Source organism: Phocoena phocoena, chromosome 17 (assembly GCF_963924675.1).
Source record: "Phocoena phocoena chromosome 17, mPhoPho1.1, whole genome shotgun sequence".
Classification (NCBI taxonomy): Eukaryota; Metazoa; Chordata; class Mammalia; order Artiodactyla; family Phocoenidae; genus Phocoena; species Phocoena phocoena.
This window is the reverse complement of record NC_089235.1, coordinates 32915872-32943227: the sequence shown is the minus strand read 5'-3', so window position 1 is coordinate 32943227 and position 27356 is coordinate 32915872. Positions and strand designations below refer to the sequence as shown.

At 43.3% G+C, this 27356-nt stretch overlaps 1 protein-coding gene across 1 annotated transcript; it reads left to right on the top strand.

The window, feature by feature from the left end:
• Nucleotides 1–16639: 16639 nt before the first annotated feature.
• LOC136137358 (DPEP2 neighbor protein-like) lies at nt 16640–18318 on the top strand. Its single transcript, XM_065895764.1, has 2 exons — nt 16640–16706; nt 18056–18318. Exons 1-2 carry the CDS (start codon nt 16640–16642, stop codon nt 18316–18318), a joined length of 330 nt encoding a protein of 109 aa, XP_065751836.1.
• Nucleotides 18319–27356: the final 9038 nt, after the last annotated feature.

Sequence of the window (27356 nt, the reverse complement as noted above, 5' to 3'; positions counted from 1 at the left end):
TCCACCAAGCTACCATAGTACTGAAGTATCCCTCTAGACCAGGGCTCAGCAAAGCACAGCCTGTGGGCGAAACCTCACCATTGCCTCCTTTTGTAAATAAAGATTTATTGGAACATAGCCACGCCCATTTATTTTCATACTGTCTATGGCTGTTTTCACACTACAATGGCAGAGACTGTATGGTCTGCAAAATCTAAAATATTAATGAGGTAGCCCTTTCTTTGCAGACAAAGTTTGTCAACCCTGCCCCAGACCCACATTATATTGGCAAATATCTCATTATCCCATGGACAATCGTAAAACCACAAGCAAGAGGAACAATGGAATCATAACCCTTTGTTATTTCTCTCACGGAACTTTCTTACATATATGTCTATATGCTGGTACTTTTTCCACATTAACCATAATCTACTTTTCTAGGATAGGCTACACCACCTCAGAACTATTGTAACACCTGTTTCAATGTCTATTTTCATGTGGTAATTTCTCATTTGCCATAAGAGGTGGTGTGTGGACAGTGGTGTCTATTTTTCCAGCATCCAGGCAGTTACCTCTCCCACCGTGTGCAGCTTTGGTAGGACTTTCAGTCAAGGTGCCCTGCCCTCCTCTAACCAAAGATAGGCTTGAGACCCAAATGGCCCATTAGGACTGCTTTCCCACAATTTCACATCTGGAATATCATGACTCACGGACAGAAATTGAGTGAGAGTTGATTTGTACCTGCACCAGTGCCCTTCCAAGACTCTTCATTCCTGCTGCTCTGCAAATTGTCCTTTCCAAGCCTGGTTCTTCAGATGTAAATTCCTTTTTAAATTAAGTTGGCCAGATCGGTGTGTCACTTGTAACCAGACCCAGCTGATACAATAGGTCCACAAAAACCTGCAGGGTAGAATTTGTCTCTAAGGAATCTGATTCCTTCTGAACAAAATAGGACTAGGGGAGAGAGGTCTTGATTTGAATGTATAAAACCTTAGAAGAGGGCTTCCCTGGTGGTGCAGTGATTGAGAGTCCGTCTGCCGATGCAGGGGATACATGTTCGTGTCCCAGTCCGGGAAGATCCCACATGCCGTGGAGTGGCTGGGCCCGTGAGCCACGGCCGCTGAGCCTGCGCATCCGGAGCCTGTGCTCCGCAACGGGAGAGGCCACAGCAGTGAGAGACCCGCGTACCGCCAAAAAAAAAAAGATATTTTAAATTGAATTATTGAATGCAGAAACATATAAAGGAATATGAACACCATTTCACAGATATTAAATTAGTCCCAATAGTTAATGTACAGTGATTTCCTATTGCTGATGTAATTTTAGTTCTTTAGGACTAGCAGCTGATTTCTTTGTGACAACATAGTATACCATTAGTATTAAGCATCAGAGACTACCTCTCCGTGGCTTCCACTTGGGGACATCTGCTCATCTGTGATGGCAAAGGCACAGGTGAGGATTTTTAATGCCTTTAACATGGAACTGACAAAATAACAAAGCAGAGCTCACTACATCTGATTCTTGACATTCACACCAGAGGGTGTTTGGGGATGCTAGGAAGGTTCCCCAAAGGAGAGAAGAAATGAAAATTTCCTCTGCGAAGGCAATTCCTGCATCACTTGAACTGTAGGAAAGAACTCTCCAGATCATTTAGCCCACCGACTATCTGAGGAAGGAATACCCTTCAGAAAAACCCCTGAAAAATCACAGCTGTCCAGGTGAATACCATCAATGATGGTGAATTCATTACCTTTAAGGCAGCTTGATTGATTTTTAGATAGCACAAATTTTTAGAAACTTCTAACAACTCTGAATTGAATAAAACCACACACACAGAAAACGCTACTCCCTCTTCCCTGTGGCCATCCTTCACACCTACCTTGATCATACTTTTCATAGTCCACTAAATCTTCTCAACTCCTAACCTAACACCACAGAAGCTCCAAATCATTTTTAATGTGGCATGCATTGAGTTTTTACTTTCCTACCTGTAGAGGTCAATTAGGTCCTGTCAGGAAAGGTATGGCACACTGAAATTTTGTAGCTTGAGGACAGTTTAACAAAGGGACCATTTAAAAAAGTGTGAGCACAGGGTAGGGAAACTAAAAGGGATTGTACAATACCCCAGGGTATTACCACTCCAGGCTTGAACGAACAAGGAAAGCAGTTAGCAGAACTGGATTCAGGGCAAGCCAAGTAAAGAGGATTGCCTGGCAGGAGCTGTAACCTTCAGCTTCAGATGGCAGCCTCACAGAACAGGGCTTGGTGCAATAAATACCCCTCCCTCACTCTTCTCCTTGACTCTAATCTCCTGCCAGAGGTTTTCACTGGCTAAACATAATTGGAAACTTGAGGGAAAGGGAGCGCATCAAAGCACTTTATACAAGTTAGATTCCTGGGGCACAGAGCAGAGCAGTGAGCAGACCTGAGGGGCAAATGGAAAATATCTAGCACATAAGACATCTCATGTCTTCTCTGCCCAACATGCATTCACTTTTATTCTGGTAACAATACCTCAATTTTCTTCTAGGGAACCACTTCCCACCCACTCTCCTGTCACATGATTTAAGCCCAGTTGATCACACCTGGAACAGCAGGAGAGGTCATGTGACTCAGGACTCAGGCCTGTCCAATCAGCATCACAACCCTCTTAATAACAGTGATTGACTCAGAGATAAACATTAACTCAATTAAGGACAATGCGAAGCAAACACTGTTCTGCAGGAGAGGAATGTTCTCCTTTCCCCCAGATTGCTGGATATTAGCCTGGAGCTACTGGAAGCCACAGTGCCGCCCAAAAGAAGAGCCTGGATACAGAGAAAGTTAACTCAGAGGAAGGCAGAGCCAAGAGAAAGCAAGACTCAGCCCTGATAACATTGCTTGAGTTCCTGAATCCAATTGTGCCTGAAATCTACCCTGACTCTCCCAGCCTGAAATTTAAATGATATTGAAAAGTTCCTATAGTATAAAGAGCACAGTTTGGACGTAAGTTCAAAGTCTGGCTCCATCACCTTCTAGCTAGGCGACATTGGGAAAACCCTTCACTTTATGATCTTCAAGTTCCTTGACTTTAAAACAGGAAATTATAATGCCCTGCCACCCTCCTAGGCTTATTGTGAGTACTAAACAAGATCAGATTTAAAGGTCCCTTGTAAACTGCACGGCACTGTACAAATGTCCCAGATTCTTCTTCAGGTCACCCCCACCTTCAGATGTGCCACACTCGGGACATTGGTAATGCAGCGGTCCACAGTTAGGGGCACACAACATTCTAAAATTACTTCCAAGGCTGAGTAATGACATAGTGGAAAGCAGCTGTCAAGAGCAGTGGCAATCTCCACATTGCCAAATAGAAAAAAAAAAAAAAAAAAGAAAGAAAGAAATTAACAGAATCTGCTTTATTTTAAAGAGACAGACTGGAATCAGCAACTAAGAAATAAAATAATGAGAAAAATTACACCAAATTAAAAACTATGTCTGAAACAATGTCAGGGCAGAGAAGATGAGAAACAGGCAAACTGAAGAAAAGTGGTCCATGCTCTGGGGTGCTGTGATTCAAGCTGCAATAGTCACAGCTGGGTAGCAACAGAGTCAAAATCAAAAACCATGGAACAGAAAAGATGGAGTGCTTCCCTGAGGACAGAGAACTGTTGAAAGGAAAAGCCCATACGTTACAACTATAAAATACTGGGAAAGAAATAAAGCCAGAGGCCAGCAAGTGCGGCAGTAAACCCAAGCTCAGAAAAACAGAAAGATATCAAAGGTCTCACTGCTGAAGCCAACCTGATGGTGAGCAGGGAAGCTGAGAGCACTTCACCAAGTGGCTAAACCCCATGTGGAAATTTCAAAACTGAAATGGGAAAAATCCAAAGCACAGCTAGGAAAATGTGTTACCACAGAGGCAAAAGAGAGAAACGTATGTGCAAAATGCTTCAATGTGCTTCTCAGTAGCTCACCTCACAAATACAAATACCAGGCTTGGATAAAGCACTTGGCTTTTTGCTGGTCCAGCAACTCGATTCTACTGTAGACTAAAAGCAAAGAGCAGAGGAAAAATTAACTTGAATTTATAATCCATATGCCATGTGCACCACAGTTTACCAATGGACTAGAAACTGAAAGAAGGGTTAAGTCCACAGGAAAGTGAAATCTTTCTTGTCCAACTGAAGAAACATAAAGTGCTCAAAAGAAATGTATATTTCAAAAATGATTTTCAGCATCTGAGCAAAGGACTGTGCTATGTGCTACATAGGAAGGGAGATGCAAGCAACATATTCCTTCCCCCTGCCCTGCCTCACCCCCAAACAGCTAGTAATCCAATTGAGAAGGAAAATCCCACTAGACAAGGCAGAATGTAGAATGGAACACAGCGAGTGAGACAAACCAGACTTAGGTGGCTATAGAGCAGGTTTCTGCTCAGTGAAAATCATGAAAAAAGAGACTCACATGACAATTTTCTTCCCTTGTTTGAGTGGGCGGAGGAAGTGAATAAATCAGCTTGAAAGCATTGGTTGATACTTTCCTCTGCCTCCCAACTACCCCTCCCCCAAACACAGCATCATCAAGTCCTGCCCCTTCCACATCCAGACTGTACCTCGAGTCCTTCTTCCCTCAATCCCTGTTGCTCCTACCCTTGTTCAGGCCACTGTACTCTCTTGCCCGGACCACCCAGATTATCAGCTTATTCCCATTCTCTTTCCCTTATTATCAGTCTTCTACCCAGCATCCAGAGTAATGTTTTTAAATGTAAACTAGAGCAAAACCGTTCCATGGCTGCCAAGACTACAATGAAATATCAACTCCTTCAAGACCCTGTATCTTCCAGCCTCTGACCACTCCTTCAGGTTCATTTCCTCACTCACTCCAGCTTCACTGACTGCTCAGTTCTCTGAATGCCCCACACTCTTTGCCACCAAAATACTTTAGCATATGCTGTTTGCTGTCTGTGATGCTGTTCCCTCCCACTCTTCCCATAAGTCTTATTTGCCTGGAAATCTCAATTTAAAAGTCACTCCCTCAGACAAGTCTTTCTGAGCCCCTACCATAAACTAGGTCTCAGAGCACCATGTACCTTTCTTTATCATAGTTGGTAATTATGTATTTATTCTGTCTGACTCCTCACAATACTAAAAAGCGAGGAAATTTTCTTCTTGCTCCCCACTATACACCCAGGTCCTAGAATAGTTTGTGGCACCCAGCAGGGGATCAGAAAATATTTGCTGAATGAATATACACGCTCAGCACTAACATGGTGTGCAAGAGAAGAAATTATGTCCTCTTTATTCAAAGTGATTCCAATCTAATATACACAAAACAAATGGAAGCAGAAAAAAATAGAAGAAAATCACATGTAGATCAGATTATATGGAAAGTGCCATAGAGGTGCATAGGCAGTCCATGTATCTTTTTTTTTACGGTACGCGGGCCTCTCACTATTGTGGCCTCTCCCGTTGCGGAGCACAGGCTCTGGACACGCAGGCTCAGCAGCCATGGCTCACGGGCCCAGCTGCTCCACAGCATGTGGGATCTTCCCAGACCGGGGCACAAACCCATGTCCCCTGCATCGGCAGGCGGACTCTCAACCACTGCACCACCAGGGAAGCCCCCATGTATCTTATAAAACAGAAAACACTAAATACAGAAAAGGTATTCTTTTAGGTCATTTCTATCTTCAGGGAAATCCCCATGGAGTCATTGGTAACCACAATTTTCTACAAAGGTAGAACCAAAAATAAAGAAAAACAAAAAGCAAAATAAAACCCACCTACCTGTCCGTAAGCAGATACCAAAGGATCTCGGCTTACTAACCCAGGATTGCAACAAACGGATAGCCAACTGTGCCAGCAGCACTGAAGCTGTGCTGGCCACCAATGCAGGTCCCAAATTTGCACCACCTGGGCAGTACAGAAATTAGAAGAAGAAAGGAACGCCAAAATTGGTTCCACTTGGAGACATAGCATTGGAAAGCATCACACCCACACTTACAACAAGGAACAAGCTAGACAAACAGCAAATTAACAATTTTTCATGAACTCATCAGAAAGCGGAGGTCACGGAGCCAATAACCAACCCAGAATCTGAGGAAAAACAGGCATCCACAGGAAGAAACAGGACCCAGGTCTTTGCCTGGCTGGGACAAACACCTCTGGACACCATATAAGCCATTAGGAAGAATTGAGCTAGAAATGTTTAACAAATTGCTGAAGGCCAATCGTAGGCTTGCTAAGGGCTGCAGTAATAGGAAAAGCTGCGTGAACAGTATGTGGGAGCTTCCTGTACTATCTTTGCAACTCTTCTGTTAAGTCTAAAATTATTTAAAACAAAAGCTGATGGGGGACTCATGAACACTACTGAGCGTGGACAGAGGCAAGCAGAAAACATCTCATGGGAGGTCTCCCATCCCAGGCATGCATGGTACTCTCAAAAGAATATCCGTGTAGATGACCTCACTCACCAAACTATGAAAAACAAACAGGAATTCTAATGACTCAGCCCACAGAACCAACAACTAGAAGTTCTTCACCCCTGAAAAACTACAGATATATTTATTTTGCATTCCTAGAAATTATAAAAAAGGTTCACATCACATTAATGGAAATAAATTCAGAAGGGAGGTATGGGATGCATGGAGCAATGGGACGCAAAAAATCAGAACACCCGTTGGTAAATTTAAGTAGGAACTGACTCTAAAAATAATGAGGATGGGGGCAAGGGGTATATGAGAACTCTCAATACTTTCCACTCAATTTTGCCATGAACCTAAAACGGCTCTAAAAAATAGTGTACTTTTTAAAAAATACATAAATGATAACTTTTTTGTACTGAAAAACAAAACGGAATTAAAATACTAGATAAAAATGGCACAGAAGATGGAAAAGCCTCTCACAGCAGACCATGGGAGGAATATTTAAACGAAGTTAAAGCATTCTAAAAATACTAATCTTCTTCAGGAGGAAGACAGAAATATTGATTTACTATAGACTTTGTTAAAAAATATATGATTAAGTACTTCCGTTTAAAACTCAGGTTCAAGATGGCAACACACACACTGAATCTACAGATACAAAAAGAACAACTTCCTCTGAAAAAACCTAAAAACTGAGCAACTTCTATAAATGGGGCCAAGGAGAAGGCCCACAGGCAGCGCATGGGAAGGGCTGGGACTGTCTCAGTATAAACGCCACCCCTCCCCCTCCCCCACGCCCCCCCACGCCCCAGTCAGGAGGGAACTCAACAGCCAGAGTGTCTCCGAGGAGCAAAGGATCTGAACCCCACACCAGGCACCCCAACTTCCAAGACCTGTACCTGAGAGGCGAGCCCCCAAAACATGTAGCTTTGAAAACCAAGGGGCTCTTATGCCCAAGACCCACAAGGCTGTAGCGACGTGAGAAACAGCTTTTCCGGGCCTGGCGCTGGGACTCACCTGCTCCAGGGCCCCGTGCGGAGCAGCCGCTGGGCGCCCAGAGTTTGTGGTCGGGAGGCTTGTCTGCTTGTCCTGCAGCTTCGGCCTGAGGTCAGGCCTCTGATTTGACACACATCTGGGGCCTTATGGGAGTGCTGTCTGCCTGGGAGACTGGCGGGCGCTGTCTCCGGACCCGTCCTCCGCCTAGCCCAGCCGGACACCAGCTTAGCGCCTCCGAACATCCACCGCCTCCCAGAAGGGAGCTCCTAATGGCCTCTGCTGCCCAGGGCGGTCTTTGCAGCGGCGGCCAAAAGATGCCCCGTGATCACCTGGCTCTGGGAGCAATTCCCCATTGGTCAGAAAAGAAGCCAGAGCTTAGAAAGGTACTAAGCCTGCCAGGTCTCAGAGTTCGTAATGGTGGACAGTGGTGGAAACTCAGGATGCCAGAGCTCAGGCTTCCCTAGGTAAACACTAGCTTTCTGCATTTGTCAGATTGAGTGAAAGGCCTTGCATGCTTTTTGCTTTGCAAACTTTCCCTCATCTCTCAAGTTGCACCCCTTCAAGAAGTGTTCCCTGGCCCCTCAGTCTGGGCTTCCACAGGACACAAGGCACACCTGAATCTTAGCCCTTTACCACACTGGATGTGTTACTTGACCTGATTCCCAATTAGACTGAAAGATCCCTGAGGGCAGAGGCTAATTCTTTTTTTTTTTCTTTCTCTGTTTTTAACTTATAGTTGATTTATAAGTTTCAGGTGTACAACATCATAATTCACAATTTTTAAAGGTTGTAATCCATTTATAGTTACTGCAAAATATTGGCTATATTCCCTGTGCTGTATAATATATTCTGTAGCTTATTTATTTTATAAAGAGTAGTTTGTACCTCTTAATCCTCTACCCTATCTTATGCCTCCCCCCAACCCTCTCCCAACTGGTAACCACTGGTTTGTTCTCTGTGAGTCTGTTTTATTTTTTAGACTCCACACATAAGTGATATCATACAGTATTTATCTTTCTCTGTCCAACTTATTCCACTAAGTGAGATACCCTCCAAGTCCATCTATGTTGTTGCAAATGGCAGGATTTCATTCTTTTTTATGGCTGAGTAATATTCCATTGTGTATATATACCACCTCTTCTTTATCCATTCATCAGTTGATGGACACTTAGGTTGCTACCACCATATCTTGGCTATTGTAAACAATGCCACTATGAATGTTGGGATGCATATATCATTTTGAATTAATGTTTTTGTTTTCTTCAGATATACAACCAGGAGTGGAATTGCTAGGTCATATGGCAGTTCTATTTTTAGATTTTTGAGAAACTGCCATACTGTTTTCCACAGTGGCTGCACCAATTTACATTCCCACCAACAGTGTAGAAGAATTCCCATTTCTCCACATCCTCACTAATATTTGTTATTTGTGGTCTTTTTGATGATAGCTATTCTGACAAGTGTGAGGTGATACCTCCTTGTGATTTTGATTTGCATTTCTCTGATGATTAGTGATTTTGAGCATCTTTTCATGTGCCTGTTAGCCATCTGGATGTCTTCTTTAGAAAAATGTCTATTCAGTTCTTCTGCCCATTTTTTAATCAGGTTGTTTTTGTTTTTGTTTTTTGATGTTGAGTTGTATGAACTCTTAGTATATTTTGGATATTAACCCCTTAAGGGTCATATCATTTGCAAATATTTACCTCCATGCAGTAGGTCATCTTTTTGTTATGTTGATGGTTTTCCTTTGCTGTGCAAAAGCTTTTAAGTTTAAGTAGGCCCCATTTGTTTATTTTTGCTTTTGTTTCCTTTACCTTAGTCAACAGATCCAAAAAAATATTGCTACAATTTATGCAGAGGCTAATTCTTAATAGACTTTTTATTCCCAGGTCCTGGCACAGCTTGTTTGTGAATGAAAAAGAATTAGACACTCCTTATGAATCAACAGAAGATAACTCTATTTCTCAATAAGGCTCCGCACCCAATTTGTGTGGGTTTTTTCCCCACACCAAGCAGTCCTCCAACACCAGCTGGGTGTCCTACAATTCAGCTGTTTTCCCTGGCAATGGTGAAGAGACTTCCTCATCTGCTGCAGCCCTAGACTCTAGGGATTGCTTTTGCAGCCAGTGTCCCTTCTCTAGGGACTCATAGAGGTGATGGGCCACGACAGTGTTTTGGATGTCAAGTAGATTAAAGTTCTTCAGCTAGACCTGGAGAGATAAGAGAGAGGAAAATTCTGGCAGGAGACTGCACAGCAGAAGTGACTGATCAGTTCTGATTTTCTTTGCAGCAGCAGTTGCTCCCATTTCTCCTCCTACACCTGGTCACTACCATGTCCTCTACCGAGGGTGTGGAAAAACGCAGTTCGGCCGGCATGGGGAGACATACTGCCTATTTGGTGGCTAACGGGCCTACGGGGATGTACCTTTGGCCAAGCCAGCAAAGGTGGAAGCAGAGACGCCAGTCTCCAGATGATGTCCCAAGAGAAAGCACACTCCAGAAAAGTCGGACAAAGACCTACGTTGCTCCAGAACAAAAATCCAGCAGTTACAGCATTCAAGCAGCTCAGGAATACAAGGTGCTTTGATTCTAAGGCAGGGTGGCCCAACCTCTGGTCACATCCCTTCTGCAACAACCCCAGTGAACGAATGTCTCATCTTTGCTTTTTCAAGGTCGGCAACAGGGGGTCCCCTCCTAAAGAAGTTTCTCTCTCATTGCCACACTATCAAAGGCTGCCTCAAATGTGGTTCCTTCCTGTGGGCCTCATCAGGCTAAGGGTAGAGTTGTTTCTTTCCTTCTCTGAGTCGGACCAAGTCGTCTTAGTAACACCTCTTCACAACGTTGACCATGTTTTTCACGGGGGCTGAGCTGAGCGTTTATATCATCCTATCATGGTGCAGAGAAAGAGGATTCTAATGATCTTTACTTCTAGGGGAGAGGGGTGTGTAATGATCATGTTGTCATTTTGTATTATGTCCTTTTCTTCATGAATTTGTTTTCAATTTCATGTTAAAATGGGCCCACCATTCCCTCTTTGTGTGGTGATTCAGCAACCCCATTTTGCACATCTAACAGGTCTCTCATTATCTCTTGGACGTGTTTGAAATGGCATGAGCTTGTCCTCACATTCCTATCAACTGTATGTCGGGAGCCCCAACATGAACCTAACCATTGAGCGGAACACCTCTCCAATACCCGTGTAACACTGAGGAGGCCCCTTAACCTCTTGTTTTTTAACTCCTCAGTTGTAAAAATGTGAGGGTGCTATGAATTTATATTTGGGGCAGGACAAGGTCTAGAATTGTGTCTTTGATTTTATTCTTCCAAACTGGAATGTCTTCCGTCTCTTCCCCGTGGATCCAAATCTCACATGTCCTTCAGGCCCACTGCCAAGGAGCCTTCCCTGATTCCCCAGTCCACACAAAGCTCTGCCTCTTAGGGTCAGTGCCATACAAGCAAGCTGTCTCTTACGTTAATCTTGCCTCTGAAGCCAATCTCAGAATTTGGGTCTCCCTTGCACTCCTGGGGCCCCTGGGCCCCTGGGGCTAGGCCAGGCCACCAGCATGCCCGACGTGGGCTGTCTACTAGACTAGGGCATGTGTGGGAAGGCCCAGTTGTGAGGGGCCAGGCAGAGTACCTCTGCCTCCACCCTTCTCTCCTCCACAAGACTGCCCCTCCTCCTGAAGCCTGCCCCTCAAGTCACAGTTTCCTCATATGACTTCACTGTGTAGTGATGCCCTCACAGGCCTTCTCACAGTTTCCTTGGCAGAGTAACTATGCAAACTTGCTGCCCTCAGAGAAACTTCCCTATCCTGGAGGGAGCTTCTTTCCCTGGAGAAAGTTCTCCACCCGATACCAGTCTCTTTGGTTGTCTGAGAGTGAATGTCTGACCAGATCTTCTCTATTTACTCAAACCTATCCTCTGTTCCCTGGGAGGGCAGTGCAACAGGTACACTGAGACCGGGCATCTGTACAAGAGGCATGGTGTACACACAACCTCCCCTGGCTGCCGCATTTTCCTGTGGGGCTTGCCCACCACATATACCAAAGCCGTTTCCCAGCAGTAAGTAATAGCAGTGACCAGGGACACCTTCAGAGACCCACAGTGCTCACTGCTGAGGAGAAGTGAAAGGTCATCCCAGGACAAGTGTGCAGGAAGTTTCTGATTTTTATAATTGTAGCCTTCCCATTTGGACTACAGCATGCTTCCATTCAAACCCTTTCCTGATTGGCCTCTTAGCAAAAGACAAGTGCATCTTTGTTAGCAAATGGTAAAAGGAGCAGTTTGAGGAATAGGGCCACCTTGAACCGAACCTGCCAACGCAGGCACATCTGTGCTGTCATGTAGACGTCTATATCGGTCCCCTCAGACACCTCCCTTATTGAGTTGCTGAGTACTAGGGCACAGGGTGGTGCCATATTAATGGGAAGACTGGAAGAACGAAGTGGGGGTGATGAAGTGCTAATGAGACCGGAGGGCTGAGGAGATGGTGTCATTGGAGGCTGGGTTGATGTGAGCCTGCAGTTGGTACCCAGAACCAGGTTCTGAGTCTCCTGATCACTCTGCCTCAGTATTTGGCCTTGTTCTAATCGACATAAAAGTATTAGACAGCTAGAGGTCAGTGTGGTTGAAATAGGCAGTATAAATGGGGCCCAAGAGGGGTTGCCAAGGTGGGCGGGGTTCTTAACCAATTTATATTAAATTATTTTTTTCCTAATCTTGAAAGACATTTCCATGAAAGCCTCAGAAGTGACAGACTGCAAGAAATGTTTTCTCTGTTGTGGAAGGGAGAGATGGAGAGGATCATGATTGCAATTACTTTCGGGTTCTACTGTTTTCCCTGGGAACGGTGAAGCGACTTCCTCATGTGCTGCAGCCCTAGGCTCTAGGGATTGCTTTTGCAGCCAGTGTCCCTTCTCTAGGGACTCATAGAGATGATGCGCCAAGGCTGTGTTTTGGACGTCAAGTAGATTAAAAGGTCTTCAGCCAGAAACTGGAAGAGACATGAGAGAGGGAAGTTCTGGCAGGAGACTGTGCACAGCAGAAGTGACTGATCAGTTCTGATTTTCTTTGCAGCAGCAGTGGCTCCTGTTTCGCGTCCTACACCTGGTCACTACCATGTCCTGTACCGCAGGTGTGGAGAAACGCGGTTGGGCCGGCATGGGGAGACATACTACCTGGTTGGTGGCTTCCAGGCCTACGGGTATGTTCCTTTGGTCACGCCAGCAGTGGAAGCAGAGAAGCCAGTCCCCAGACGTGCCCCCAAGAGAAAGCGCTCTCCGGAAAGGTCGGACAGAGACCTGCGTTGCCCCAGAGCCCAAATCCGGCGATTGGAGCATTCGAACAGCTCAGGAGAACAAGGTGCTTTGATTCTAAAGCAGGGTGGCCCAACCTCTGGGCACATCCCCTCCGCAACAGCCCCAGTAAACGAATGTCCCATCTTTACTTTTTCAAGGTTTGCAAGAGGGAGTCCCCTCCTAAAGAAGGTTCTCTCTCATTGCCACATTATCAAAGGCTGCCCCAGATGTGGTTCCTTCCTGTTGGCCTGATCAGGCTAAGGGCAGAGTTGTCTCTTTCCTTCTCTGAGTCGTACCAAATCATCTTAGTAACACATCTTCACACTATTGACCATGTTGTTTACGGGGGCTGCTGCTGAGCCTTTATCTAGTCCTTGCATTATGGAGAGAGAGAGAGGATTCTAATGATTTTTACTTCTAGGGGAGAGGGGAGTGTAATGATTATGTTGTCATTTTCTATTATGTCCTTTTGCCATGAATTTGTTTTCAATTTCATGTTAAAATGGGCCCACCATTCCCACTTTGTGAGGTCATTCAGCACCCTCCTTTTGCACCTTTAACATCTCTCTCAGTATCACTTGGAAATATTTATATTGGTATGAGCTAGTCCTCACATTCCTATCAGCTGTAAATCCGGAGCCCCGACATGAACCTAACCATTGAGCAGAACACCTCTCCACTACCTGTGTAACACTGGGTACCTCTTGGTTTTTTTAAGTCCTCAGTTGTAAAAATGTTAGGGTGCTATGAATTTATATTTGGGGCAGGATAAGGTCGAGAAGAGTGTGTCTTTGCTTTTATTCTTCCAAACTGGAATGTCTTCCCTCTCTTCCCCGTGGGTCCAAATCTCACTTGTCCTTCAGGCCGACTGCCAAGGAGCCTTCCCTGATTCCCCAGGCCACACAAATCTCTGCCTCTTAGGGTCAGTGCCATACAACCTAGCTGTCTCTTACGTTAATCTTGTCTCTCAAGCCAAACTCAGAATATGTGTCTCTCTTGCCCTCCTGTGGCCCCTGGGGCTGTGCCAGCCCACCGGCACGCCCTATCTGGGGTGTCTACTAGACTAGGGCATGGGTGAGGGGGCCCATGTGTGAGGGGCGAGGCAGAGTACCTCTGCCTCTAGCCTGTTCTCCTCCACAAAACTGCCCCTCCTCCTCAAGCCTTCCCCTCAAGTCAAAGGTTCCATATATGACCTCACTGGGTAGTGATGCCCTCACAGGAGTTCTCAGCGTTTCCATGGCAGCATAACTGTAGAAATGGGCTGCACTCAGAGAAACTTCTCTACCAGTTCTCCACCAGATACCAATCTCTTTGGATGTCTGTGTGACAATGTGTGACCGGATACTGTATATGTACTCTAACCTGTGCTCTGTTTCCTGGGTGGGCAGTGCAGCAGGTACACCCAGACCGGGCAACTCTACAGGAGGTATGATATACACACAACCTCACCTGGCTGGCACATGTTCCTGTGGGGGTTGCCAACTACGAACAGCTGAGCACTTTCCCAGATGTAAGTATTACCAGTGACCTGGGACACCTTCAGGGACCCACAGTTCTCACTGCTGAGAACAAGTGAAAGGTCACTCTTGAAACGGACCTTCAAACCCAGGCACCACTGTGCTGTCATGTAGACGTCTATATCGGTCCCCTCAGACACATCCCTTACAGAGTTGCTGAGTACTAGGGGAGAGGGTGTTGCCATATTGATGGGAAGACCGTAAGAACGAAGTGGGGGTGGGTGGGGGGGTGATGAAGTGCTAATGAGACTGGAGGACTGAGGAGATGGTGTCCCAGGAGGCTGGGTTGATGTGAGCCTAGACTTGGTACCCAGAACCCGGTTCTGAGTCTCCTGATCACTCTGCCTCTGTATTTGGCCTTGTTCTAATCTACATAAAAGTATTAGACAGCTAGAGGTCAGTGTGGTTGAAACAGGCAGTATAAATGGGGCCCAAGAGGGGTTGCCAAGTGGGCGGGGTTCTTAACCATTTTATATTAGATTATTTTTTTCCAAAACTTGAAAGACATTTCTATGAAAGCCTCAGAAGTGACAGACTGCAAGAAATGTTTTCTCTGTTGTAGAAGGGAGAGATGGAGAGGATAACGATTGCAATTACTTTCGGGTTCTACTGTTTTCCCTGGGAACGGTGAAGAGACTTCCTCATGTGCTGCAGCCCTAGGCTCTAAGGATTGCTTTTGCAGCCAGTGTCCCTTCTCTAGGGACTCATAGAGATGATGCGCCAAGGCTGTGTTTTGGACGTCAAGTAGATTAAAAGGTCTTCAGCCAGAAACTGGGAGAGACGTGAGAGAGGGAAATTCTGGCAGGAGACTGTGCACAGCAGAAGTGACTGATCAGTTCTGATTTTCTTTGCAGCAGCAGTGGCTCCCGCTTCTCGTCCTACACCTGGTCACTACCACGTCCTGTACCGCGGGTGTGGAGAAACGCAGTTGGGCTGGCATGGGGAGACATACTGCCTGGTTGGTGGCTACCGGCTCTACGGGGATGTTCCTTTGGCCACGCCAGCTAAGGTGGAAGCAGAGAAGCCAGTGCCCAGACGTGCTCTGAAGAGAAAGCACTCACCGGAATGGGCGGACGAAGACCTGTGTTGCCCCAGACCCAAAATCCGGCGATTGGAGCTTTCAAGCAGCACAGGAATACAAGGTGCTTTGATCGTCAAGCAGGGTGGCCCAACCTCTGGGCACATCGCCTCTGCAAGAGCCACAGTAAACGAATGTCCCATATTTGCTTTTTCAAGGTCGGCAGCAGGGAGTCAGTCCCCTCCTAAAGAAGGTTCTCTCTCATTGCCACACTATCCAAGGTTGCCACAAATGTTCCTTCCTGTGGGCCTCATCAGGCTAAGGGCAGAGTTGTCTCTTTGCTTCTCTGAGTCACACCATATGGTCTTAGTAACACCTCTTCACCCTGTTGACCATGTTTTTCACGGAGGTTGCTGCTGAGCCTTTATCTCATCCTTTCATGGTGGAGAGAGAGAGGATTCTAATGAATTTTACTTCCAGGGGAGAGGGGAGTGTTATGATTATGTTGTCATTTTCTATTATGTCCTTTTGTCATGAGTTTGTTTTCAATTTCATGTTAAAATGGGCCCACCATTCCCACTTTGTGAGGTCATTCAGCACCCTCCTTTTGCACCTTTAACATCTCTCTCAGCATCACTTGGAAATGTTTGAAATGGCATGAGCTTGTCCTCACATTCCTATTAGCTGTAATTCTGGAGCCCCGACATGAACCTAACCATTGAGCAGAACACCTCTCCACTACCTGTGTAATACTGGGTAGGCCCCTTAACCTCTTGGTTCTTTTAAGTCCTCAGTTGTAAAAATGTGAGGGTGCTATGAATTTATATTTGGGGCACGACAAGTTGGAAAAGAGTGTGTCTTTTCCTTTATTCTTCCAAACTGGAATGTCTTCCCTCTCTTCCGCATTGGTCCAAATCTCACTTGTCCTTCAGGCCGACTGCCAAGGAGCCTTCCCTGATTCCCCAGGACACATAAATCTCTGCCTCTTAGGGTCAGTGCCATACAACCTAGCTGTCTCTTATGTTAATCTTGTCTCTCAAGCCAAACTCAGAATATGTGTCTCTCTTGTCCTCCTCTGGCCCCAGGGGCTGTGCCAGCCCACCGGCACGCCCTATCTGGGGTGTCTACTAGACTAGGGCATGGGTGGGGAGGTCCAGGGGTGAAGGGCGAGGCAGAGTACCTCTTACTCCACCCTGCTATCCTCCACAAAACTGCCCCTCCTCCTGAAGCCTGACCCGCAAATCACAGGTTCCTTATATGACCTCACTGGGTAGTGATGACCTCACAGGTCTTCTCAGAATTTCCATAGCAGGGTAACTATGCAAATGTGCTACCCTCAGAGAAACTTCCCTACCCTGGAGGAAACTTCTTTCCCTGGAGAAAGTTCTCCACCAGATACAAATCTCTTTGGTTGTCTGAGAGAAAATGTCTGACCAGATCTTCTGTATTTACTCTAACCTGTCCTCTGTCCCCTGGGAGGGCAGTGCAGCAGGTACACCGAGACCGGGCATCTGTACAAGAGGCACGGTGTACACACAACCTCCCCTGGCTGCCACATGTTCCTGTGGGGCTTGCCCACCACACACACCTGAGCACTTTCCCAGCTCTAAGTAATACCATTGACCTGGGACACCTTCAGTGACCCACAGTGCTCACTGCTGAGGACAAGTGAAAGGTCATTCCTGGATAAGTGTGCAGGATGGTTCTGAGCTTTATAAATGTAGCCTTAACCTTTGGGCTAAAGGATGCTTCCATTCAGACCCTTTCCTGATTGGCCTCTTAGCAAAAGACAAGTGCATTTTTCTTGGCAAATGGTAAACGGAGCAGTTTGAGGAAGAGGGTCACTCTTGAACCACACCTTCAATCCCAGGGACCTCTGTGCTGTCATGTAGACGTCTATATCGGTCCCCTCAGACAGATTCCTTACTGAGTTGCTGAGTAATAGGGGAGAGGGTGGTGCCGTATTGATGGGAAGACCAAGAACAAAGCGGGGGTGAAGTGCTAAAGAGACTAGAGGGCTGAGGAGATGGTGTCCCAGGAGCCTGTGTGGATGTGAGCCTAGACTTGGTACCCAGAACCAGGTTCTGAGTCTCCTGATCACTCTGCCTAAGTATTTGGCCTTGTTCTAATCGACATAGAAGTATCAGACGGGGCTTCCCTGGTGGCGCAGTGGTTGAGAGTCCGCCTGCCGATGCAGGGGACACGGGTTCGTGCCCTGGTCCGGGAAGATCCCACATGCCGTGGAGCGGCTAGGCCCGTAAGACATGGCTGCTTAGCCTGCGTGTCCGGAGCCTGTGCTCCGCAACGGGAGAGGCCGAAACAGTGAGAGGCCCGCGTACCGCAAAATAAATAAATAAATAAATAAAGTATCAGAAGGCTAGAGTTCAGTGTGTTTGAAACAGGCAGTATAAATTGGGTCCAAGAGGAGTTGCCAAGGTGGGCGGGGTTCTTAACCAATTTATATTAGAATATATTTTTCCAAAACTTGAAAGACATTTCCATGAAAGCCTCAGAAGTGACAGACTGCAAGAAATGTTTTCTCTGTTGTAGAAGGGAGAGATGGAGAGGATCATGATTGCAATTACTTTCGGGTTCTACTGTTTTCCCTGGGAACGGTGAGGAGACTTCCTCATGCGCTGCAGCCCTAGGCTCTAGGGATTGCTTTTGCAGCCGGGGTCCCTTCTCTAGGGACTCATAGAGATGATGCGCCAAGGCTGTGTTTTGGACGTCAAGTAGACTAAAGGTCTTCAGCCAGAAACTGGGAGAGACATGAGAGAGGGAAATTCTGGCAGGAGACTGTGCGCAGCAGAAGTGACTTATCAGTTCTGATTTTCTTAGCAGCAGCAGTGGCTCCCGTTTCTCGTCCTACACCTGGTCACTACCATGTCCTGTACTGCGGGTGTGGAGAAACGCAGTTGGGCCGGCATGGGGAGACATTCTGCCTGGTTGGTGGCTCCCGGGCCTCCGGCAATGCTCTTTTGGCCATGGCAGCCAAGGTGGAAGCAGAGAAGCCAGTCCCCAGACGTGCTCCGAAGACAAAGCACTCTCCGGAAATGTCGGACGAAGACCTGGGTTGCTCCAGACCCCAAATCCAGCGATTGTAGCATCGTGCCAGGAGGCGGACCCCACAGAATCTTGCAGGTGATCCATCCTGAAGAGAAGGCAATGGTTTAAATGCCTAAGGCAGCGAATGCCTCTTCCTGGACTGTCCGCCACTCCCCACCACCACTGCTCACTGCCACAGATTAGAACCTGCATCGTTTTGTCTGAGCCTTTCCCAGCCAGGAGTCTCCTTCTATACTAAATGGCCATAAGCCAGGAGCCTCAGAAACTGAGGTTTGTAATGAGAGTCAGCCCTGAACATCCCAGGGCTGAAGCTGGCCTGGAAGAAACCCTGACGTTCCTCTGCTTAATCCTCAGGGGCCCCTTTGTGAGCTGAAGAAAGAAAAGTCTAGAAAAAACGGATACCTGGGAGGGGAAGATGGCGGAAGAGTAAGACGCGGAGATCACCTTCCTCCCCACAGATACACCAGAAATACATCTACACGTGCAACAACTCCTACAGAACACCTACTGAACGCTGGCAGAAGACCTCAGACCTCCCAAAAGGCAAGAAACTCCCCACATACCTGGGTAGGGCCAAAGAAAAAAAGAAAAAACGGAGACAAAAGAATAGGGACGGGACCTGCACCAGTGGGAGGGAGCTGTGAAGGAGGAAAGGTTTCCACACTAGGAAGCCCCTTCGCGGGCGGAGACTGCAGATGGCGGAGGGGGGAAGCTTTGGAGCCGCGGAAGAGAGCGGAGCCACAGGGGTGCGGAAGGCAAAGCGGCGAGATTCCTGCAAAGAAGATCTGTGCCGACCGGAACTCACCAACCCGAGAGGCTTGTCTGCTCACCCACCAGGGAGGGTGGGGCTGCGAGCTGAGGCTCGGACTTTGGTCAGAGCACAGGGAGAGGACTGGGGCTGGTGGCGTGAACACATCCTGAAGGGGTTAGTGCACCACGGCTAGCCGGGAGGGAGACCAGTAAAAGGTTTGCAGCTGCCAGAGAGGCAAGAGACTTTTTCTTCCCTCTTTGTTTCCTGCTGCGCGAGGAGAGGGGATTAAGAGCGCTGCTTAAAGGAGCTCCAGAGACGGGCGCGAGCCGTGGCTAAAAGCGCGGACCCCAGAGACGGGCATGAGACGCTAAGGCTGCTGCTGCCGCCACCAAGAAGGCTGTGTGCGAGCACAGGTCACTATCCACACCCCGCTTCCGGGGAGCCTGTGCAGCCCGCCACTGCCAGGTTCCCGGGATCCAGGGACAACTTCCCCGGGAGAACGCACGGTGAGTCTCAGGCTGGTGCAAAGTCACACCGGCCTCTGCCGCCGCAGGCTCGCCCCGCACTCCGTGCCCCTCCCTCCCCCCGGCCTGAGTGAGCCGGAGCCCCTGAATCAGCGGCTTCTTTAACCCCGTCCTGTCTGAGCGAAAAACAGACGCCCTCCGGCAACCTACACGTAGAGGCGGGGCCAAATCCAAAGCTGAGCCCCTGTGAGCTGTGAGAACGAAGAAGAGAAAGGGAAATCTCTCCCAGCAGCCTCAGAAGCAGCAGATTAAAGCTCCACAATCAACTTGATGTACCCTGCATCTGTGGAATGCATGAATAGACAACGAATCATCCCAAATTGAGGAGGTGGACTTTGAGAGCAAGGTTTATGATTTTTTTCTCTTTACCTCTTTTTGTGAGTGTGTATGTGTACGATTCTGTGTGAGATTTTGTCTTTATAGCTTTGCTTCCACCATTTGTCCTAGGGTTCTATCCGTCCATTTAAAAAAAAATTTTTTTTCTTAATAATTATTTTTTATTTTAATAACTTTATTTTATTTTACCTTATCTTCTTTCTTTCTTTTTTTCTTTCTTTCTTTCTTTCTTTCTTTTTTTCTTTCTTTTTTTCTTTCTTTCCTTCCTTCCTTCCTTCCTGCCTTCCCTCATTTAGACAAAGAATCATCCCAAATTGAGGAGGTGGACTTTGAGAGCAAGATTTATGATTTTCTCCCCTTTTTCTCTTTTTGTGAGTGTGTATGTGTATGCTTCTGTATGAGATTTTGTCTGCATAGCTTTGCTTCCACCATTTGTCCTAACGTTATATCCGTCCGTTTTTTTCCTTAACTTTTTTCTTAATAATAATTTTTTAATTTAATTACTGTTTTACTTTATCTTCTTTCTTTATTTCTTTTTACCTTCCTTCCCTCCTTCCTTCCTTCCTCCCACTGTCTGTCCCATCCCTCCCTCCCTCCTTTCTTTCTTTCCTTCTTTTCTTTTTTCTTCCTTCCTTCCTTCCTTCAATTAAATTAAATATAGATATTTAAATTTAAGGTAAGATTAAATTATAATTTGAAATTATATGTGGAGTTTTATTTCCTAAAGAATATTTTGGAAATTTCAACTCCTATTTTAACTTATATTTTCAGAGAAGGTATTTGGTCCAAATGAAGAATATCTTCAATGATTGTTCTTCTATTGCAAGCAAAAAAGGATTTATACTTCTTTTCATGAAATATGGTTGTTTGACAACAGAAGGATAAATATTTTATATTTTTAGAAACAACAGTCAGGCTACTGATATTCTTAATGAGTTTTAATAAATCTGAATGCTTCTTATCATCTACTCTTTAGCTTGTACCTGAGGAGTTGTATACCCCCGGGAAGATATGTGCTCCAGACCCGTAAATATGCAGTTCACAGAGCCCACCACCAGAGGACAATAAAGAAGTAAAATCTTGAAACCATGTAGTGAAAATAGTGGGAGTTTAAATAAAAGCAACATTTCGCAGTATGCTTTTCTGACCAATGTTATATCTAATAACCTAATGGATTATATGTACATGGATTCTGAAAAGTCAGCAGCACACTTCACTGGTCAATTTCTATGATAAGGGGAACATAATTTGAGTGTAGAAAAACAGTATACTTACATCTTAAAATTCCACCCCTACAGAATCTACTCACTATTGAAAACTGGTAAGAATAATAGCTTTCTGTGTCTCAGTGACCAGTTAACATTTTCAAGAGTAGAATTTATCTTCCTATGATGCTCAAATACACAGGAAAAATGCATATCTAGGACAATGGATAAACTCTATATGACATGAGAAAATAGTTATTCAAATGGAAAAAGTGTAAGATCTACAAGGCACAGTTTTATATGCATTAGTGTGGATATATACATAAAGAAGCTCTAAGAAACATAAAAATCACTTCCAGGAAGTAATTTTAGGTAGAAGAGAATGAACATGGATGAGGAAGAAAAGAGAGTTGGTTTTAAAATAGTTTCATTTACTTGTTTTTTTTGTTTATTTATTTGTTTTATTTATTTGGTCTTTGGAATATAAGAAAACAGTGGCTTTCATATCAGTATCCCAGTGGAACAAAGGGACCGAGGTCTATCCTGGAGCCCGGCCATTGTTTGACTATCTTGTAATAATACTGGTGAAATACAGCCACATCATTTGAACTATAAGCATCCTCTCTGACAATAAACTTAAGACACCAACATTATATATTAAAGAAAGTAAAGAGAGAATACTGTTTTCTTTAGAGCGAAAATACAGATTCTGGATCAAATCAATAATGTCAGCAAACCTCATGTGTATAAAATATTCTGCTGCCTATCATTTAGAACATGCCTCTAGAAGAGGGAAACTGGGTGATAATTTCCCCAGATTTTATATTTAATTCAAATATTTTAGATAAGAGGCATCTCTAGTAAAACATTGTATTATTGATTTTTTTTCAATATGATAGCTCACAAGAGTTCCTCTTTCCTTCTCAAATACATATGGGGAAATGGAGGTGGGTGTGGGTTAGAGGAAGTATCTAACTAGAGCATAATAATCAACAGTTTGTTTTTTAAAAATAGAAATTTCTATTCAAATTGTTTCCAGAGACAGAAACACACAGAGACAATTCCATGCGACAACAGTGAAAGAGACCAGAGTGATGCAGCTGCAAATCAAAAAACTGCCAACACCAGTGATTGATGGCCACCACCAGAATCTGGTTAAGACAAAGAGGGATCCTCCCCTTGAGGCGTCAGAAAGAACATGGTCCTCTCAACACTTTGAGTTTGAACTTCTGGCCTCTAGAGCTGTGATAAGATAAATTTCTGTTCTTTTAAGCTAACAAGTTTGTGGTATCTTGTTATGGTAGCCCTAGAGATGACAGTATTTGATTCCTGAGCTGGCAACTGTATTTTGATTCTGTAATGACTATTCCAAGATAATCAACAGACACAAAGATAAAGGCAAAACTGAGACTAAGCCCAGTTCTTTTTATTCCCAGAATAATAAATGATTTTTTAATTAATTTAGATCTCTTTGTCTAACCCCTCTGCTTTTCAGAAGAGTATGTGGGACCAATCAGGTATTAATATGTTATACTTTCATTTTAATTCATCTCAAATTATTTCTAATTCCCCTTATGAGTTCTTACTTGACCCATGAATTATTTAGGAATATATTCTTTAATTTCCATTTGTGATTTTCAACAAATTTCTTTCTGTTAACGATTTCTTATTGCATTCTGTTGTCATCTGAGAGCACACTTCGTATTGTTTATATCCTTTAAAATGTACTGAAATTTGTTTTATGCTCTAGCATATAGTATATCCATGTGCATTTGAAAAGAATGTATATTCTGATGCTGTTGGGTGGAATGTTTTATAGATGGCTGTTAGGTCTACTTGATTGATAATGCTGTTCAAGGTTTTTATTTTCTTGTTGATTTTCTGTCTGTTCTGCTATTGAAAGAAGGGTATTAAAGTATCCAACTATTATTGTAGAACTGTCTGTTTCTCTTTTCCGTTGTGTCGATTTTGCTTCATTATATTTTGAAGTTCTGTTGTTAGGTACATATAAGTTTATAATTATTACGCATTCTAGATGGAATAATCATTTTAAAATGTCTTTGTCTCTAGTAAAAATTTTCTTCTTAAAATATATTTTTTTCTGATATTTTCTTAGCCACTCCAGCTTGTTGTTGTTTTGTTTTGTTTTGTTTTTACTGTTATGGTATATCTATTCCAACCCTTTTACACTTCACCTCTATATTTTCTTGACTTTAAAGTGGGTCACTTGTAGGCAGCATATGTTTGGATCATGTTTTTCATTTTTTTATCCAGTCTGAAATTTCTGTCTTTAGATGGAATGTTTAACCTTTTTTTATTAAGTGTAATTAATATTTAATTTTGTAATTTTTATATTAAATGTAATTCATGTAGGATTTATGTCCAACATTTGAGATTTATTTTCCAAGAGTCACATTTTTTTTCCTAATTCCTCTTCCTCTATTACTGACTCATTTGTTGTTGCTGTTGTTAAAGAGATATTTTTTAGTGTACAATTTCAATCCCCTTATCTTTTACTATATTTTTGAATTATATTCTTAATGCTTGCTCTAAGGATTACAAATAGCATCTTAAGTATAAGCATCTACGCTTGATTAATTAATACCAACTTAATTTCAATAGTATAAAAACCTTTTCTCCTCCTTTACATTGCCCTCCTTTGTGCTGTTACTTATATAAAAATTACATCTTTATACATTATATGTCTATAAACAATTATAATTGTTACTTTATGTTGGTGCCTTTTAAATCAGATAGAAAAAAAGTTAGAATAAAATACATTTATATTATTTTTCATATTTACCTCTGCAGTTACCTTTCTAGATGTTCTTTATTTCTTCATATGTATTTAAGTTACTGACTTATGCTTTTATTTTTGTCTGATGGGCTCACTTTAGTAGTTCTTGTAGCACAAGTCTGATAGGAAAAAATTCTCTTAAGTTTTTAATAAAAGTATTGAAATTTTCATGTCATCCTTCTGCAATGGCCATGGTAATCTCGGCATCATACCAACTCTAGTAGATATGTTGCCAAAGTGAGCATTTAGTGTCTACTCTTATATGGTTCAAAATTTAAAGTGTTAAAGATTATGAAGTTATAGACACAGGTTTACCTGTTTAGAGACCATTTCAAGAGCATATTTGTGCAATGCTAATATTGGCATTTCAAATTCAGTGCTACCATGTAGCAAGATAAAATAGATGAACCTCAAGTCATGATATTTTTTCCTGATAATATAAGGTTAAGGTTAATTATCAGCTGTCACATTTTTTCCAGTATTTTTTAGTTAGCTTTTAACTTAGCATAAGTGAAATGAAAGGATGGTAAGTTTTGCATTAATTTCTGACCCAAAACAGAACTTTTGAAGATGAAAGTCCATTAACAGAGCTCTGTGTTTCCTGTGAAAAATAAATCTGAAAAATTCATGAATGTTTTACAAATTGTATGTTCAGGAAGCTATTCTAGCCTTCTATTTAAAAAAAAAAAACACTATTTAGAAATATTTATTTCCTTCATGTAGTACCAATATACATGTTATTTAGAAAATTTATAGTGAATTTTGGTTTGCTCATCTTCTGAAAAACTCCTAAGAAAACACGTACTTCTGAGAATTTCAGCCTTATTTCTACATAAGTTATCGAATCTATAAAACATTATGCATGCTTTGGATAATCATCTAAATAATTACTATTCTAGCCTTTTAAATGGTTTCAGTGCACACATAATTTTCTCTACCCACACCCCCATTTTTCCCAGCTAAATTGATTAAGTGATATTTTTTCTTTAGTCACTTATTATATTTAGGTATGTTTAGGCCTCCTCTTCTGAACTCATTTCCTGGTAACAAAGAAATAAGGCATAGATGCTGTTTCTGACTCCCAGGGAAGTTTAGGTTCTGGCATTCTGGACTAGGCAGGGCCTAGCATCACCCTATTTATGTGGAATATGTGGAACTGGTGAGCTTCTAAACATCTCAAAGAGACATTTAACAAGACTGAAGGTTCTGGAAAGAGAATGTATTTTATTGCCATCATTTAATTTCACCATATGTCTAGATAATTCATGCTTTTGGTGCAAAATTCAAAAGTAACAGTGGTGGGCTTCCCTGGTGGCACAGTGATTGAGAGTCCACCTTCGGATGCTAGGGGACACGGGCTCGTGCTCCGGTCCGGGAAGATCCCACATGCTGCGGAGAGGCTGGGCCTGTGAGCCATGGCCGCTGAGCCTACGCGTCCGGAGCCTGTGCTCTGCAACGGGAGAGGCAACAACAGTGAAATGCCCGCGTACCGCGTAACAGTGGTGAATGAAAAGTAATTATTTTACACAGTTTTCCTGAAGCCACCCATTTCCCCCTCCTAAAGGTAATCATTTTTACCAGTTCCTTTTATATTTTTCAGGGGCAGTTTAGGCATATATTAACATGTGCTATATAGAGGATAATTCGTCTTATTAGGGTAAATTCGTGTGCTTTTTTTTTTTTCCTGAATTGTAGTATGCCGGAATCTGAAGTTTCTGGCAAGAGGAGAGGTAAAAAGAGAGAAGCTGGGGCTTCCCTGGTGGCGCAGTGGTTGAGAGTCCGCCTGCCTATGCAGGGGACACGGGTTCGTGTCCCGGTCCGTGAGGATCCCACATGCCGCGGAGCAGCTGGGCCCGTAAGCCATGGCCACTGAGCCTGTGCGTCTGGAGCCTGTGCTCCGCAATGGGAGAGGCCATAACAGTGAGAAGCCCGCATACCGCAAAAAAAAAATAAAAATAAAAAAAATAAAAAATAAAGGCGTTGTCTGCACTGATTCCATCATTACCATTGAAAATGTTTATCTGCCAAATGAAAAAGAACAGTACAAATTAGGAACACTGATACATTCAGTGTATCTGTATCTGACATTCATTTAGAAGCTAGTTCTCAAATTGTCATCACATTTACCGCATAAAAATTACAAATGATTTCTTTGGAGACCTAAGGCTATTTCTAAATTCAAGATGTTTGGACAACTGTAGATAAAGTTTCATTATCAGACTGAACTAAATATGCTGTAGTTATGAATAAATCAGGATGATTTCTGCTCTGTGAACTTAAGTTATTAATGTACTTAGGCCAAGCATCAGGAAACATCATTCTTCAAAATTATACAAGTGTATTTCTCAGCCAAAAATGTAAAAAATAATGTTTGAAAATCAAGGTTAAGGATTGGTTGGATGATGTTTCTGTTTCTATCATCTGATTGTTTCCATCTTTATTCTGTTCTATGAAACACAGACTAGGCTTGTGCTTCCACAAGCCCTGTGTTTCCCCATTTATTAGCACTTATCAGACTTGAAATTATTAGTTAAATATCTATTTTCTCCAATAAACAATAGGTTCATTAGGCCAGAGACCTCTGCTGTCTTATTTTCTTCTGTAGGTCTACACTATCATATTAGGTGCCAAAGAATATTTGTTGAATGACTGAGTTAATTAATGATAAATGAATGGAGAAGCCTACTTTCTCAGGCTGACAATTGAACTAGAGAATGGAAGTTGGAAAATTTGAATTGAATTTCCACAATTTTTATATAGTGATAATTTGTTTAAAATTTGGCATGCAAAATGTTATATACAATAGAGTTAACAAATAGTAGAGAAAAGTGATGTCAGAGGGAGCTGAAGATGTAGATTTCAAGTTACCTTAGTCGTAGGAAAAGTGAGAACCAAAAGAAATTTATATTCTCTATTTAAGTATTTAAGAAACAGAACTTAAGAATTTATCAGTATACTGAATTATTATGATTTCTAGACTAATCATAATTCATTCAAATGACATATGAGATGCAGCCCTCTCAGAATATTTACCATGTTAATCAAATGAAGAATTACACTGAAATTCGAGTTTATTTTTCCACTATAACAAAATTTTGTACTTAGGTAAAGATGAGATTGACATTTTGGAGAACTGTTTCCTCAGTACAGAAAACTTTTGCTTATTTTACATTTTGTGTTCTTAAAGTGATTTTCTAATATTTTCTTTTTATATACTGATATTTTATTTGTAAAGAATATGTAAAGTTTCCCTGTAGGCATGACGAACATGACTAGAATGCTACATAGCAGTGCTTTAGATGTAATCTAAAAATTGTCCTTATGTGCAATAGCAGAGACCAATGATTCATGAAATTGCTCAGTGTTGGGCATAATCCTTCTTATAGAACTAATAGTTTATATGAGACATTTTTCTTCAAACATTGAAATCAAAATATAAACTCTACTCAGTATGTCAGCATTT